At 33.4% G+C, this 16,886-nt stretch overlaps 1 protein-coding gene and 1 long non-coding RNA gene across 8 annotated transcripts; both read right to left on the bottom strand.

Moving 5' to 3' along the window:
* Positions 1–992: 992 nt before the first annotated feature.
* LOC145590867 (heat stress transcription factor B-4-like) lies at positions 993–2,437 on the bottom strand. The gene is made up of 2 exons (XM_081647258.1): positions 2,189–2,437; positions 993–2,062 (listed from the first exon to the last, which is right to left on the bottom strand). Exons 1-2 carry the CDS (start codon positions 2,435–2,437, stop codon positions 1,202–1,204), a joined length of 1,110 nt encoding a protein of 369 aa, XP_081503384.1. The 3' UTR covers positions 993–1,201.
* A 2,752-nt stretch (positions 2,438–5,189) lies between these two features.
* On the bottom strand, positions 5,190–12,478 carry LOC145592405 (uncharacterized). Of its 7 annotated transcripts, XR_014102408.1 has the most exons (11): positions 12,321–12,472; positions 12,085–12,163; positions 11,335–11,441; positions 10,595–10,703; positions 10,303–10,374; positions 10,116–10,187; positions 9,861–9,966; positions 8,167–8,274; positions 6,163–6,211; positions 5,967–6,059; positions 5,190–5,570 (listed from the first exon to the last, which is right to left on the bottom strand). It is a non-coding gene; the product is annotated as an uncharacterized LOC145592405 (long non-coding RNA). The 7 variants fall into 7 exon arrangements; XR_014102410.1 differs by having other exon boundaries at positions 8,167–9,966; positions 10,116–10,203; positions 12,321–12,478; XR_014102405.1 differs by having other exon boundaries at positions 8,167–9,966; positions 12,085–12,120; positions 12,321–12,478.
* Positions 12,479–16,886: the final 4,408 nt, after the last annotated feature.

The raw sequence follows: 16,886 nt of genomic DNA, 5'->3' as shown, positions 1-16,886 counted from the left end.
CGTGGCATGACATAACATCACTGCCCTAAACTCGAATTTGCTCCATACTTGTACACACGGACTCATAGCAATCGACCTTCAGGGTTACACGACTTTAACTCTTCGGTGTACTACGGAGAGCTAGATTGAGAACACAATGATCAATGCCCAAAACAAGAAACTATTTAGTGTAATATTTTTGGAGTAAAAAAGAGAAGTATATCCTTTTTCCGTATATCATTATGAAATGGAGGGGACTTTAATTTATAGTGAAGTAGTAACCAAATAAGGAAGCTAAGCCATTCACCGCAGTCATGCATGCCCAAGTCCAGGAGTATCAATTAAATCCTTTTAATTGAGTAATCACAAGCAATCAAACATTATGTACTTAGCCTCAAATATGCACAATTAGGCTTACAATGGGTAATAGAAAGAAATAATTATGGCCAAAAAGTCAACTAATTGATATTTGCAAAATTGGTTATTGATCTTTTGAAGCAAAAATGAAACTAGACTTGAGATTTTACTTTGGAAAGAAATAACTCCAACAATAATTCCAACAAGTTACCTAATAGTCCAACCTAACATTACTGTCAATATCACCCATTAATGTGTTCAACCATGAAGAAAAAATAGAGCAAAAGAGGGAAACGCCAATGTTGCAGCAGCCCTTTAATTTCTCTGCTTTTCTATACGCATAACATGGAAACTCTCAGACACAAAAAAACAAACATTTCTTGTCATTTTCATCCCTGCATTTATGAAACTGAAAAACATTTCAGACATAAATTTCAGATTTCATAAGGAATTAGACGAAAAGACAAGCAATCAAATTTTATACAGTAACTAGTACATACGCAGTATAATAATAATAATAATAATAATAATAATAATAATAATAATAAATGGAACTTTAATTAATTGAACTATCCGTAATTAATTTTTAAACCAAAACTTACCCACTTGCTTCAATGAATATTCTGAAGTGGGAAAATAGGATTCTAAGGTACACATACTCGAACTCCTTAGACCGTCTAATACAAGAATTTACGAAACAAGTTCGATTAATGCTACTTAATTAGGTCGGGGTCTAGCTAATTTATGTACATGAAATTACATAGTAGTAGCACATACTTTTCACAAAATCTTCCATTTTTTATCTTCTTCTTAACAATATATTCTAAAAAAGAGATTAATAAAAAAAAAACTAACTAATTTTAAACTAAGAAGAAGGAGATGGAAGCATGAGATTTAACCCAAGATCATGCTTATCTAACACCAAACGAGCCTTGTAATTGTTCTCAATCATCTGATCTGGATGTAATCGCTTTTTTGATTGAATCGGAACACCAAATAACTTGGTCTTACAGTTTGTGCTACTACTCTCATTATCTTCTAATACCCTCAAATTACTCCTCTTTGTAGCTGTTGAAGATGAAGAAAATCGACCAAAGTCACCCACATTGTTGTTGTAATTACTGCTACAGTTACCCTTCCTGATAAACTGATTAAAGCTGTAATTAGACGAGTAGTTTTGATGCGCCAAGAAATTGTTGGTAGTAGTTGTCGTAGTGATAGTAGTATTACTGATATTAGCAGCAGAAGATGACAGCAGTAAAGATGAGGCCGACGGGTAACAAGAGTTAGTAGTGACAGGAGCAGCAGCAGGTTTAACATGATTTTGAACAAAGTAAATGATGTCATTGTAGAGTTTCCTCATATGAGCTAGCTCGGACATGAGCATAGTGTTGGACCTCCGAAGACGGTCGTTGTCTTCGGAGAGGGAAGTGAGGGCGTCGGTGTAGGATTTGGAGGCGGCTGAAGGTGAAGATGAAGGCGGAGAGCCGGAAGATGAGTCGAAGTCACGGTGGTCGTCATCGGTTGAGTTTGGTGGTGATAAGCTTACGGATGGGAAACAGCCGCCTAAGTACGAGGCGGCTGATGGAAGTCCAAAATTCAAATGAGTCGGTTGGTGTGGTTGTCCTGTTTTTCTCCGGTGGATTTCGCAGAGTAAATGCTTCTCGCCTCTCTTGAAGAACTCGTTCGCGAACTCCCATCTGTCCGGTACTATCTTCCTAAAACCCTTCATAACAATAAAATGAATGAATTTCTTATTAGTACAAACATTAAATAATATTAAAAGAATAAAAAAAAAACATTAAATATGTTTAAATTAAATCAAAATCTTCATAACAATAAGATGACGTACATAGGTGTTGAGTTGGCGGACGAAGCTGGAGAAGTTGTTGTGCTTGAAGTAGTTAGGGAGGAGATCGCGGGCGAACTCCGGGGGACGCCAGACGACGAAGGTGGTGTCGTCTTCGCCCCAAGAAACGATATGATTGGTAGAAGGATCATCAACCAAATGATATGTTTTAGTAAGGAATGGTGCTGGAACTGATTTACTGTTGTCTAATGACAACATTAATGCTTCACAATTGTCCACCATAACTGCCATTTTTTTTTTTTTTTTTGGGGAGAGAGAAAATGAAAACTTTAGCTTGACAGACAAGGTAAAAGAATGAAAAAAAAAGGAGGTTCAAGACTTTGTGGGTAGAAAAAGGAGATACCCTAATATATTAAGGCCTTTTTGTGTTTATTTTTTTAATTTTTTTTTTTTTTTTTGAGGTTTTTAATTTTTGAAATGAGCAAAATTTGGGTAAATGAGGTGTTAGAAGAGAGAGAGAATAAGTGTCTGGTAGTATGTCTGTCGTCTGGGACTGTGCAAAAATAAAGGGACTTTCAAGACAAACCCGTGACTTTTGTTTTTGTAACAACAATAGAGAATACTTGTTTTTGTACAAATAATACAATTACACATTAACACACACTTTCTTTTTTCTATTTTCTATTTTCTATTTTCTCTCTCATCCGGTCTAGACGACTCCCGAGTTTGATCCCGTCCACATTAGATTAGTTACTGCGTGCACTTATGAGTTATGCATGCATGGGTGGGTTACTCACAATTTTTTTGTAGCTGAATGAATGAAAAAAATGAGGTGGCAGCTTTTGATGAAACTAGTCGCCCTCTCGGCGATAGTTCTGCGTTTTTTTGCTTTGGTTATATTATTATATAAGAAATTTTGATATTTGCTACTACTAAAAACACCATGTTTCACATTTAATACCTGTTTAATTTTTTTTATTACTTTAACACCATCTAAATCAGAGTTTGTTAAAAATCACTATTACTTAACGGAAATCGTTAGGAACTTAGGATTCCGTTAAATTTATTTAAAAAAAATAAGAAATTTAAAAAATAAAATAAAAATCAGCCACTCTTAAGCCCAGCCCCTCCCGTCAGCCACCCTCCCCCAGCCGGCGGCCGGCGCCGGCGACCCCACCTCGACCACAACCCTTACCAAGAACTGGAAACCGACCACCAGCTTAAAGCCTGCTTCCATTCTTGCTGCCTCGATCTCATCCCCCACCACGAATCAAAACCACCGGAATCGACCCCTTAAGCAAAATTCATTCAAAGCTCCATTAAAATGGAATCAAGAACAAAACCCATCTTCTTCCTATAATCCAATCTCTATTTTCTCTCTCTTCTTTTCATCTCAATCACAGTAATCCAAAACCCATCCATTTTCATCAATCATTTCCAGATTATTCCAAGACTACTTTCAAATTAACACTACTCAACCTAACCCCATTTACTATGAAGCTGCTGATTTTAATTGAATTTGTAAAAAAATGAACCCCTAATTTTGCTCAAATGGCTTGGAAAAAACCCCAAATTTCCCTAAGTTATCTTTAATTCTCACACTTATGTCGTTTCATTTGAATCCAATAAATGGCTCTCATCTTCAAATTGGGGCATAAATTGGGTGAATTGCCACGATTTGTGGTCGATTGAGTGTTTAATTGCTCCTACCGGAGTTTTTGGAGGTTGGAATTGGCAGCGAATTATTGGGTTGGTGGTGGTTGTGAGGTGCCGCTGAAATGGTGAATCGAATTGGGCGTAGTGGATTGCTGCGCTTGATGATGTTATGCGTTGTTGCAGGTTGTGTCATGGCAAAGTGTAGCAGCAAGAAGGTTTCCATGGTTCTGTTGTGGTGGTGTATATTTGGTGATGGTGGGGGGCCGATCCTGGAAATGGGGTGGTTTCTGGCTCGTAGTGGGGTTGTGATCGGGGCAGCAAGAAGGGGAAAAAAGGAGGGGGAAAAGGCTGTGTAGGTGGGGGTAAGGGAAGGGGGTGGGGTGGGGTGGGGTCGCTGGCGTCGGCCGAAACTTTGGATGCCGACTGCCGGCAGGGGAGGGGGGATGGGTGGCTGACGGGGAGGGGCTGGCAGATGAGGTGGGGATGGAGGGTGGTTGGAAGGTTGTAGTGAGGTGGATGGGGATGGAATGGTGGCTAGAAGGTGGCTAAACGGTGGAGTGGACCCCACCGATGGTAACAGTAACAGAATAAAGCATGTGGTAGTTATTTTTAACAAACTCTGATTTAGGCGGTAATAAAGTAAAAAAAAAATTTTAACAGGTAGCAAATGTGAAACAGGTGTTTTTAGTGGTAGCAAATGTCAAAATTTCCTATCATATATTTTAATCGTTTGATTTTCTGAAAAGAATACTTGCTTCACCGTGAGAGGTAATTATTGAACTATATTGTATTGGGATGGGTATTATGGAAAATTATTATTTTTTAAAAACAAAATATATATCTATCTGCAGTTTAATCCTATATATAAAGTGAAAGGAAAATTTGAGTAATAAATTTCACTTTTCCAAAATACCCCTATCAATTTTTGTTTGCCCTATTTTTTTTTTTTTAAAAAAAAAAACTTTACCCTTTAAAAAATCTACAATCTAAAATTTTTTTTAAAAAATTAACAAGAAAGGGAAATGATACTTATTATTAGAAACAATTAGCTTATATTCACACGCACAAATTCCGTGCATCTATTAGCTTATAATCCATAAAGTGAAACAGAGTTTTGGGTAATAATTTTTTAGGTGAAAATAAGGTAAAGTAGAAGTTAAATGTGTTATATTATTCGTATTATTTTGATAAGAATTGATGAGCAAAAAGGGTAAATTTAATCTAAGGGTAATGATTAGATAGCTATTGTGAGATTATGACATTATGTGGACCAAGTAATTGCTAAAAGTTAATTGTCTTGTGAATTAGCTTTGGTTACATATAAGTATATTTAAGGCTTTACAAAAGAATGTTATTTAGTAATAAAAATGTGTAATTGTGTATTAGGTAATAAAAAAGTTTTAGAAAACAAATTAGAGAGTATGATGATGAGAATTACTATACCCACATAGCATAATTATCATCAACATATTCATCTACAGTTCTAGTTAAATCATCATCAACTACTTTAACTCATGTTCAATCTAACATAGCATAACCTAATTTCAACCAAATACAATGCTAACACTGATCTATGAAAAAAAACACTGATCTAACATAGCATAATCTCAAATGCTTTGGTGGACATAATCAACTAAAACATCCCTCTCTTCATCATCTTCAGTTACATATTTTATCTTCTCAGCATCCCCAACCAAGTCCATTCCATATGAAGCGCAACCAGAAGCAAGTAACCATAATCTTTCTTTACACGAAGTAAGTGATAAATCTGGTAAAGCAACCCCTCAGATAAGAAAGTAGAAACACAGAGCAAAGCAATACTTATTATGCAAAATTTTGCTTCAGTGAGTAAAACCTCCCCTTGAATTTTAAACGAATTAGAGATAGCCCCAGGATTCTTCATGAACAAAGCAAGAAACATTGATAAACAAATTTAAAAGGTTAAAAAAAGGTGGAAATGTAGGTAATATTCAATTATCATCATTAAACTTGATCATGTCCTTCAAATACTCTGAATTTTTTTTCTTGATATTCAATATTGAAAAAAATTTGAGAGTATTTGAAGGGCATGATTAAGTTTAATGATGAACATTAACCCGCCAACTAAAAGAATAAAAGGGAATGTTTTCAAAAAAAAAAAAAAGAATAAAAGGGAATCAGTTACCTATTCCAATATTTTACGAGAAGAGGTACCTAGGAAGAATGGTTTAGTCTCCTCCTCAACTCGACCGAGTTGAACTTGAACTCATTCTTCGCCCTAAAATTTGACAAAAAGCAGAGCAAATGAGCTTATTATTAGCCCCATATTAAGAAGTAACACCACCATTGAAGCTTAGACTGTCGGAATTCGAAACACAAACCATAGATGAAGACATCAAAATTGGGCACAAACATCTCCTCGTCTTCTTGCTGAAAACCAAATACAAAAATCTCCTCAGACATCCTTATCCTACTAAAACCTAAACCCAAAATTCCAAATTATCATGTTAAACAAATCAAAACTCAACTCACCAAAAAGTAACTAAAACATAGAAGGTTGACATCAACTATAACACTTCCAGTATGAATTACATTTTACAGAGTATGGAAGAGTAGTAAATAATATGACAAGGCATATATCAGTAATGGTAATATTTCAAGGGCTATTAAAATGACAAACTATCATCATGGTTATTGTAGATTCCAAATATTTTAGACATAAAATTTGAGGAGGGCAAAGTTTTTGACATCAAAGCTCTAAATAGAGATTTAGTTCATTGGTAAGCTGGAGATTAATCCCAAAATTTGGGATTTATCTCTAATTATGCGAAAAAAGTCCAATATCCCTTAACTTAGTTCTTTGGTATGCTGCAAAAACATAAGATCTATATCTAGTAATTACAAAAATATTTATTAATTACATAGGTTGTACTTCAAAGTGATCAAGCTGCTTACCATTGCTAGTAGAGCTTAAATCGTTTCAAAGTGATCTCTACGTCCCAACGTATTAATATTGCATACTCCCTCCTTGCCTGTCCTTCACTCACTTGCCATTTATGGTTGTGAGAAAATTAAAAGGCTCCTATAAGATTTATGTCTCTCTTCCTCATTTACATTCTAAAAATGGTCTCTTAAGGTACTCCCCAACTCTTCCTCGACTCCTAGTCTTTTTCTTACCTCATATTCTCTCTCTCTCCTCTCTACTTTCCCATATTAACGGCAGCAAATTTATCTGATTTACAAGTATAAGAAATACTTGTCTCGAGCCCTTACAAGCTTTTTCTCATAAACTATTAGATGTGCTCTTGCTCATTGTCACTGCACTTCCCATAAACTACCCTAAACAAATCTCTTTCATAACTTGAGTAATTATAACCAATAGTTGAATAATCCACCATAGAAGAACCCTATCTAATTACTGTGAATCTGACTTGTTCAAGTGAGAATACATTAATATCCATTTTCTATATGTAAATCTAAAACTATACTACCACTTTTCATTTAGCACACACAGAACAAAAATAAACTCCATATCACTTGCTCCCCCTATTGCCTTTAGATCCCTTTCCCCCTACTCTTTCTATCACTTCTTTTGTGATTCTGCGAAAAAGTCTTTTAATATTGTTTATTGCTTCCTCATTTTATAATTGTCCTCCTCCAATGCTCCATCTCTTTCTCACATCTTTCTCTCGCACCGTCACCATCACATTTTCCCAATCTCCCTCTAACCCTTTTGTTCCCTCATCCGCTGCATCTCTCTTACCCCTTTGCTCCCTCTTCTCTCCCTTTCACTCTTCTATTATGGTCTTGATAACACAGTTCTTACTACTTGCTCCCCCACCCCCACCCCTCCTCGCTCCTTTCGACTTTTCCCCCTCTCATCTATCTAATAAATGTGTAATTAAGATATTCTCTTTTTTATAATTTATATTTTTGTCATGTCATTTAAAAGCTATTATGTTCTATAACAGTCTCCTGAAAAGAGCTTCAGTTTTCATGCCTCTTCTCTGAAGTCCTTTCTATATCATCTTAGCCTTCACCTACAAGGAGAGCCGGAAGAACAAGTAATGCACAATGGAAGCAACATACTTCAACAGTTGAATATGAACTTATTACCATAAGCCCACCACCAGCAAGAAATGCAAGCTGAATTTCTTTAATTATGAACACATCCATAATACTGACAACTTTTTGTTTGTGTTCCTCCTTAGCAGCAACAGGCAAATCAAGCTCGTCTTCTAGCCTAAATGGGTCATAAATCTTTGACAGAATCTCCGCGACCCAGGGCTAATCTTTTTGCAAAATAGCAAATATTGATCTCACTTAATATTTCTCAAAGTTATTAAAGCAAGAATGGCTATAAATGATTTAAATAGGCTTCTGACCTTCATATGTAGCCATCAGGGGGATTTTGGCAAACAAAGCATAAAGAGAAACTGCAAAACAACAGGGACTCTTGATACTCCAAGCAGCCAACGCCAAGTTCCAGGCACCTGCTCAACAAACACATTAAAAAAGATGTAGGAATTAGTCCTATGTACTACCTCTGGTCCAAATTACTCGCAACTTTGGGGTATTATTTGTGAGATATAAAATTTTCCAAAGTTGCGAGTAATTTGGACCGAAGGTAGTATATTAAACCAAAATTCAACAATGCAGCTTCCATTTATTTTTTTAAACAAGAGGCTCAGATTCACATTTCATCAAACAATTCGGTGGAGAAATTCGAGGTGGTAAAATCAACCATGGCGGCAATCAATCAAATTAGGGAAAATAATTTCCAAATTCGAAATTCCAACCGAACCAAAGCACAAAATAAAAATAATACTTCGTATAAAATAAACCAACAATTGATCTTTCTGCAAAGCCAAATGGATAAAATTACCCAAAACCTCAAAATTCTCCAAACTCATAATAAACACTTTGAATGGTGTACTCTCATCACAGTCTTTAATGGCTGGTGATTTATGTAGTCAGCAAGAAGATCAAGGAGCATGTAGTCACAGCTCACAGAGACAGATAAAGCAGCTAAGGTTCTGGCATCCGATGTTTTGAGGACCATTTTAATAGTGTCTAGATAAATCAACGGTGAAAGACAACCACTGTAACCAATAGTCATCTAAGGAGAGGGGAAAAACAGTCCTCGGGAAACTCCCATGACTTCTCCTTACCTCATTCTTGGTATTAATCAACGATAAACCCTAGATTATGAAACTGATATTCGCTGATTAAGAAATTAATTTCACCTCAGAAGCTACTTCAATAGAGGAGAGAAAGCTCACAAAGTCATAAGCCATTTCAATGGAGAATTAAGAGTACGCTTCAATGGAGGAGAGTATAAGAGATAGGGCACAAGAACATATTCATTCACCTTATCCTCTCATACATCATACTTGCATTATATCAAAAAAAAAAAATATAAATTACCTTGGGTGCTTAATTATCCAAAAAAAAAAAAAAATAATCATTACAAAAATATTCATCTAAGGAATTTGTGATTTTTTTAGCATGCAGATCATCAATCACATCTAAGAAAATAGTGAAAATTCCAATCTTTTTAGCTACCCTTACAAATTTAATAACATTAACAACACTAAAAATTTAATTATTATAGCCCGTAAATGAATATTATTAGCCATGTTGTCACCATGTACAGAAATTTTTAAGTCAAGGTAAAGCTAATTTCGGTTACCAGTGGATAAAGTATGAATAATCGTTTTCCCAGTTTCTCACTAATACTCGCATCAAAACAGAGAAACTCAAATCAGAATTAAACATGGATAATCAAGAAATCCAAATGGGGAACATATTCAACTATCTGAGTATAGTATCCACTTTTGGATCAAAGTGCACAGCTAAATTCGATTTTTTTACCGCTCTAAACGGAAATCCAACAATACCCATCAACACATTTTCAGTCTAATTGCATAAATAAACAAAACTCAAATACCAAAATTCAATTTCACCACAATAAACACCAAAAAAATAAACATGAGAAATAGAATAAACAAAGAAAGATACCAGCCAAAGAATAAAAGGATACTGAAAACTGAATGCCTGGGAGAATTGTGAAACTCACTTAATGTTGCCCTTTCGCTGGCCATTAATTTTTTAACTTCAGTTTCCAACCTTTCCAATTTCCACTTCAGTTCCCATTCAAGTTTTCCATCTTCCCCTGTTACTCACTTCACAGACAAAGCAAAAATCATTGGACAAACAATCAAAATGGGGTTTTAACATGAGAACAAATTTAAGCAAAATAAGCAATAACCCACATTGTAAATCAGAAAAAAGACCCAGAAATATGTGATCTAAGATAGAGAAAGAGGAATACCATTAAGGCCAAAGTAATGTCGATAAGTGTTTACAGGCTTTGATATTCTTACGGACAGCTTCTTCGACCCCACTGAGATTGCAATGGCCTTACTTAAGCATCGATTGTATACCATACGACTATTAATTGAACCAAATAAACACAAATTTAAAGAGGAAATAAACAAAGTGTATAGAAGAGTGATTACCATTAGAATTTTAGATTCAATTTCAACCTTGAAGGACTTGTGGCTACATCACCTCTAATGAAACTTGGCAACCTAATTAAAAAAAAAAAAATTATTTTAAAAAAAAAAAAAAACCAAGATGATCAAAGTTTAAACCAGATAATCGAGTTTGAACCCAGCTACAATTTAAGTTTTAAAACAAAAAAACTTAGGCGTTTGGGGTTCGATTAAAAATTGTATGAAATCTATGATCAATGTGTTTTGCTGACCCAATTTCATGCTTTGTAATTTGTATAGAGTAAATATAACATACCTCAATTCCTCAACCTTTTTCTTGGTCAAATTCTCTCCTGTTCTTGCTCACCCTCTCCATTGACATGTACTCCTAAATTCTTCCAAGTTCTTCACGGTAATGACTCCTCCTATGAATTTCCCCATGAGTAATTGTGAGCTCTTCTCCGAAAGTGAATATAACTGAGGTGGATATAACTAAGACATTCTTAAAACACAATCCTATGAAATTCAAAATCTAATTCCTACGAAACTAATACATAAGCACATATACATTTACACTACAAGCCTTTCCTTTAACTCATCATATACAAACAAATATTATAATCAACACCCAATTCAACACTAAATTCAAAATAAAAGCCCAGATACTAAATTCATCAAAGTTTTAGATTTCATTATTACCTCATTTAATCAAACCAATAATTGTTCAATTCAAACAAAAAAATACTTTTGAAAAAGACAAAAATTATTACCTTACTATGAACATATACTTAAGCTGCTGTAATTTTATCACAAATAATCAACAATAAACTTTCATAACAGAGTGATTATCAAATTTCATAACCTCTGGATTATCAGATAACAGTCCTGCAAGGGTCATTACTCCAGACCTCCAGTACAGCATATACCAAGCTCATCATTCATAAAGAATGCTTAATTACCAAGCTCACCCAAACATGCTCCATCATTCAAATTCGGGGGAAAAAATCACAAACGCTTGAATAACCCGCAATTAGAAAAGAGAGAGAAAGAAGTTACCTGAGAGTTACAATCATCACGATCAGAGGAGGGGAAATGAGGGGAATCGGCTGGAAGCTTAGTAAAATTGACAATCGCCATTGACGGACTTCCATCGAAACCTAATTCTGCAAAATAATCAAATTTCAAATTAATTTGATTCTATTTTCTTTTCCGCTTAAATGAAATAACTCCTTTCAAAAGGTGGCACGATTGAGACATAAAATAGTTTAATAATCACTACTTAAATGATTATAACTAATAGTTTAATAGTATCCTTTAGAATTATCCTAAAGTGAGTACACTAAAAATTAAATTTCGATAAACCGAAACTTCTTGTAAAGTCTTTCGTCCAAATGACTGGACTTACCATACATAACAGCTCATAAAATGTCCTCAGACCCCATAATAATAGCTCAAATCTAGTAATCAACTCATCATAATGCACGAGGAAAAACCACAGCTCGAGATCTTTACTATACCAACATCCAGGATTTCGGCACAAAGTCACCACAAACTAAACAAATACTGCTCACTGATCTTATCAATTCAACTTTATGGCTACTATTAAATGCTTCCTATTTAATTAGTTAGGAGCTCGACACTAATCAAGTGTGATGTGTTGAACATCTAACTATTTACTTTTCCAACCATAAATTAATCACAGAGCATTAGTTAGCTTGATATCATGTAAAAAGGTGCGAAATATGCAGAGAATTGCACACTGATTACAGAAATTAAACTTTAAAAAAAAAATTGAAACAAAAATACCTCAAAATGAGTGGAGCAGGGGCATCGCAAGGCAACCTAGACCAGGAAAGAGGAATGAACTCTTAATTTGATTTCTTCCCTAAATTGATACTGAATTCAATTAAGAATGAACTCTATTGTAGAATTGATATTCGGTGATTGATAAAAAAATAGCTGAAATTCTACAATACAAATCTTAATTTAGTTGCATTTCAATAGCTCAAACTTATAATTTCATAACTTGATAAACATCTTACCGCAGAATTTGCGTCAATGGAGTAGAGAAGGCTCAGAGTACAACTTCAATGGTGGAGAAATAGAGAGTGGGAGGAGAGAGATAGAGAATGCCTTTTTTTCAATCAAAAGCAAGTACTCAAATGAAAGAGGAAAAGGAAGAACGTGAAAGAAGGGAAATGAATGGAAGGGAGGAAATTAGGGAGAAATTATAATTTGGTGACTCAACAAATTAAATAAAATTGCACCCAAATGCAAGTTTGTCAAACTCTTGCAATTTTGCAGCTTAGGAACAGTAAATTTCATTGACTTGTGACTCATATCACTATTACTTTCATTTGGAGAAGTTCCCTCTTTTTAAAGGGTTAGGGATAGATGCCGATTTTTGGCCTTCTATCGGTTTAACCGTATTAGACTTGATTATTGGACGAGTCGGGCTAGGGTCTGTGCGGCAAGTTTTAACTGTAATTGTTGAAGCAAGGAGAGAAGAAAGAGAGATTGTGGAAGGAGGGCAAAAGGACAGAACGGTGTCGTTATCGAGCTCTGATTGGGAAAAGGAAACAATAATTAATAAAAAAAAATGAAGGGTTTTGTTTTATTTAATTGGGTTGTCTTCTGTTGTTGTATTGAACTCAGGTGATTTTGGGAGATTATTTGAGGAAGAGGAACAGTGTGTTGTTGTTGAATGTTGACGGAAGAAGGAGAAAGATGGTTGCCCTACAATGTGAGGCTTCCCAAAAAGTTAAAAGAAAAGGTAACCAAGGAATCCTAAGAGTTAGCTTAGGGGTGCTAATCAAGTTGAGCAGCTCCCAAGCAACTCGAACTCGACTTGGTTGAGTTGGCTCGACTCGAGATGTTAACGAGTACGAGTTGAGCAAGCTCTAAATGCCTGTTCTGATTTACTGAACTGAATTGAATTGATTGGAGCTGAACTGAATTGAACTGAACTGAAGTGAACTGAATATTTTACGAGAAAAGGAAATTAGAAACTGAATTGAACTGAACTAAACTAAATTAATTGGAGCTAAACTGAACTGAATTGAAAATAAGCTAAAGAGAACAAGCCCTAACTCGACTCGATAAGCTCGTGAGCAAATCGATAATATATTTCATTAGTATATAATTTACAAAAGAAGTTACCATATTTAAAATAATTTGACACTTTATAAGAGTTAATTTATATTATTAAAAAAGAAAGTGTAAACATTTAATAATAAATAGATAAATAAAAGAAAACTATATAAAGTGAACAAAAAAATAAATAAAGGCCTATAATTTTAAAAGGGTTAAAGCCTTAACGAGCAGATCGTGAGCTACTCGACTCAACTCGAAACTTTAACGAGCACAAGTTGAACAGGTTTTATTGACTCAAAACTTTAGCGAGCACCAGTTGATGAGCACGTGTAAAAAGTTTTTGAGTCGAGCACAAAAAAATAAACTTCTTAGCTCGTGATCGACTCGCTCAGTTAGCACCCCTAATAGCTAGCCCATTAACCAACTTGGTAAATAAAAAATATTTACAGAGTACTCTATAAGGATAAGTGATGTTTTGGTATTCCTACTATTTTACGAATAGAATAATTGATACACTTTTACTTTTACATTTTTTTATACAATTATACACATAATTTGACTACTCCGTATTATGTTTAGGTTAAAAATTTTAACTACTTTCTCCGTTTTTTTAATTGCATTACTTTCGTATTCACGAATTTCTAGATAATTTTTGGCGTAGAGAGAGGTACAGAGAAAAAAATAAATAATTCCTCTGTTTTTAAATACTTGCTCCACTTTTCATTTTCGGCTGTTTTTAAATACTTGTTTCATTTCCTTACTTGGAAAACTTTTACTATATTTAATTCATTTATATCAACTAGTAGAACCAACATAAATCATATTTTATTAATTTCATGTTCTCTTTCCTCCAATTCTCTCAACTACTTTTGCTTTTTACAATTTTTTATTCTACCACCTATATATTCCACTAACTCCATATTTTATTACTTTCTCCAATTTCTCCTAAAACTCCGTGTATGGAAAAATGAAGAAAATATTTAAAAATGGAGGGAGTAGGAGAGATCTAGGGAGAATTTATTAGATAAAAAGAAAAGTGATACAACTGATTTAAAACTTTCTTTTTAGAAAAGTAATGCAAATAATAATAAAAAAAAAACATATAATAGACACACTATCTCCTTTTTTTTAGTGTTACATTTAATTTAATCGTGATACACTTCATTTTTAAGATTATGTCAATGAAAGGATAACACTTTAATTAGAGTACACATATTAAGATTATTTCATGAATCTATATGTCAATGAAAGTTTAACACTTTTTAAAAAAATGAATTACTATTCACAAACTATTGGGTGCGGACGTCTGCATCAACAGCTCGTGTGGTTGAGTTAAAATTCTGGCCCGGCCCATTTTTATTTTGTTTTTCAGAAAAGGTCCATCATATTTATTTCTTCTACTTATTCCGCCATTTTCAACTCCATTTTCTTATTCCAAAATAACCGTTATTTTTCAATTCAATTTCCTTTTCTTCTCCACTGTAGTTTCTACTAATTTTCTCTCTTTTCATTTTCAACTTTTCTTCAATTGTTTCACTTCTGCAATTTCTACATTTTCTCTTATTTTTCTTCATTTTCGTCTATATTTTTCTTCTTTTTATGAAAGATATTTCAATTTAATATTATCGTAAAGTGAGAAAAATGAGGTCGAAAAATGCTAATCGTCCGCCATTGAATGTTACGGAAGAACAACCTAATGATTCACTTCTTTCAAACATTAGGTATTCAGTTTTCTCCTGTATTCTTAATTTCTTACTTTGAATTGTTTTGATTTAGGTTTTTCGTTATTTTTTTACTGTGATCGAACAAACATTTTGCTTCTTTTGTACAACTGTTTTAAACTTTTAGATATTTTATTATTTATAATATAATTTTTTGATTCAAAATTTTTGTTTTCAGTATACTAAGAACCAATCTCAGCCTTTGATCGCACTCCATCTAACGGCTCACGTTTTACCCGCCTTCATTAATGGCATTTTCGTAATTTCGCAACTTTTGAATTTTTTTTTCCAGTTTTTTTTACTTTTAGGGGAATTTCATTTACTTTATGACTGATTTCATTTACTTTTACTAATTTTTCATTTACTTTTAACAATAAATCAATGAAAACTTTTCCAAAACAAAGCTTTAATCATTGAGATTAAAAAATTTATTATTAAATTTGTTACTGGAAGATAATTAATAGGTTTTCGATCTTCATTAAAAGTAAAAATTAGTTGTGCAAGAAATTTCAATAATTAAGTATTTACTTTTAAAGCAAAAGTGTTTACTTTGACAACATTTTTCTTTACTTTTAACCTATGAATTTGGTTCGCAGTTCTTATTATTCGCTTAGTTCTCACGGTAACCTGGTTCGCAGTTCTTATTATTCGCAGTTCTTATATATATAAAATCTTCATCGTAATTCAACTTATGCTTTGTTTGTGTTTAATTAATTGAATTTTCGAATAAAGATATTGAAATTTAATTTATCTGTTTTTTTTTTGTACCAAAAATTTCAATTAGATCTTTATTCAAATTTTAATGTCCTTTTAGATTTTGTTATGTATTTTTATGTTGTTTTTTTTATCATTTATTTTTATCACCCGAAAATCTAAAGCGGAAAAAGGTACTTCAAAAAGAAAAAATCAAACAGAATCTTGGTATGATTTATTAGCTTATCTAAAGTTTGTGTTGGGTGATATTTTGATCGTTTTACTTGAGATCTTCTTTGGCTGAAATGTTATTTTAATTGCCTGATATATTTTTGTTGTTGGCTTATAATTTCTATACTATGTGATCAGATTTTTTTGTTGGCTTGTATATGGTGATATTGATGAATGATATATTTATTCTGTTTCCTTATATAATCATATTGATAGCTTATATGATGATCTTGATAACTGATATATTTATTGTGTTGCCTTGTATAATCATTATGATTATATTGTTTAATTGTTCATATGTTTTGTATGGAATAGCTCCTGCTGAGCTATCACAAGGTTTCCGGCTTCACTCCGAGGTGCGCAGTCACCACTGGAGGAGCACCTAGAGGGGCTCGTCAGCCTGATAGAATCAGCCTGCAGAATGACCTAGTGGAACTCCACGAAAAGGAGACCACACATGTAATATCTCGTATTTTCATACGTATTTTCCTAATTAATTAATTAATATTTCATAAAAAAGGCATTTTAGTAAATTAACTTACTATTTGAATTTTGGAGCCAAAATGATATTTGAATTTTGGCGCCAAAAATATTTTGAAATCTAATTATTATTTTTAGATTTTGGATAAGATTTATTATCCATTTATTTTATTTAAAAAACCGGATTATTTATATATTTCAGATATTTTAATTAAAGTAAAAACTATATTTTATTAATTAATTTAAAGGTCTAAAAATTCCCAAACAATAGCTAGGAATTTCAAATTTTCTACGTATAGAAAATCTGATTTTTCTTGGTTATTTTATTGGTGAATAATTGGTATTTATTTATTTAATTTAATTATTTTATATAATAAATATTATTTACAC

The sequence above is a fragment of the Chenopodium album genome, chromosome 18, assembly GCF_948465745.1.
Source record: "Chenopodium album chromosome 18, dcCheAlbu1.1, whole genome shotgun sequence".
Taxonomy (NCBI): domain Eukaryota; kingdom Viridiplantae; phylum Streptophyta; class Magnoliopsida; order Caryophyllales; family Amaranthaceae; genus Chenopodium; species Chenopodium album.
Note: the sequence above shows the minus strand (reverse complement) of the source record. Positions and strands in the feature narration are given on the sequence as shown.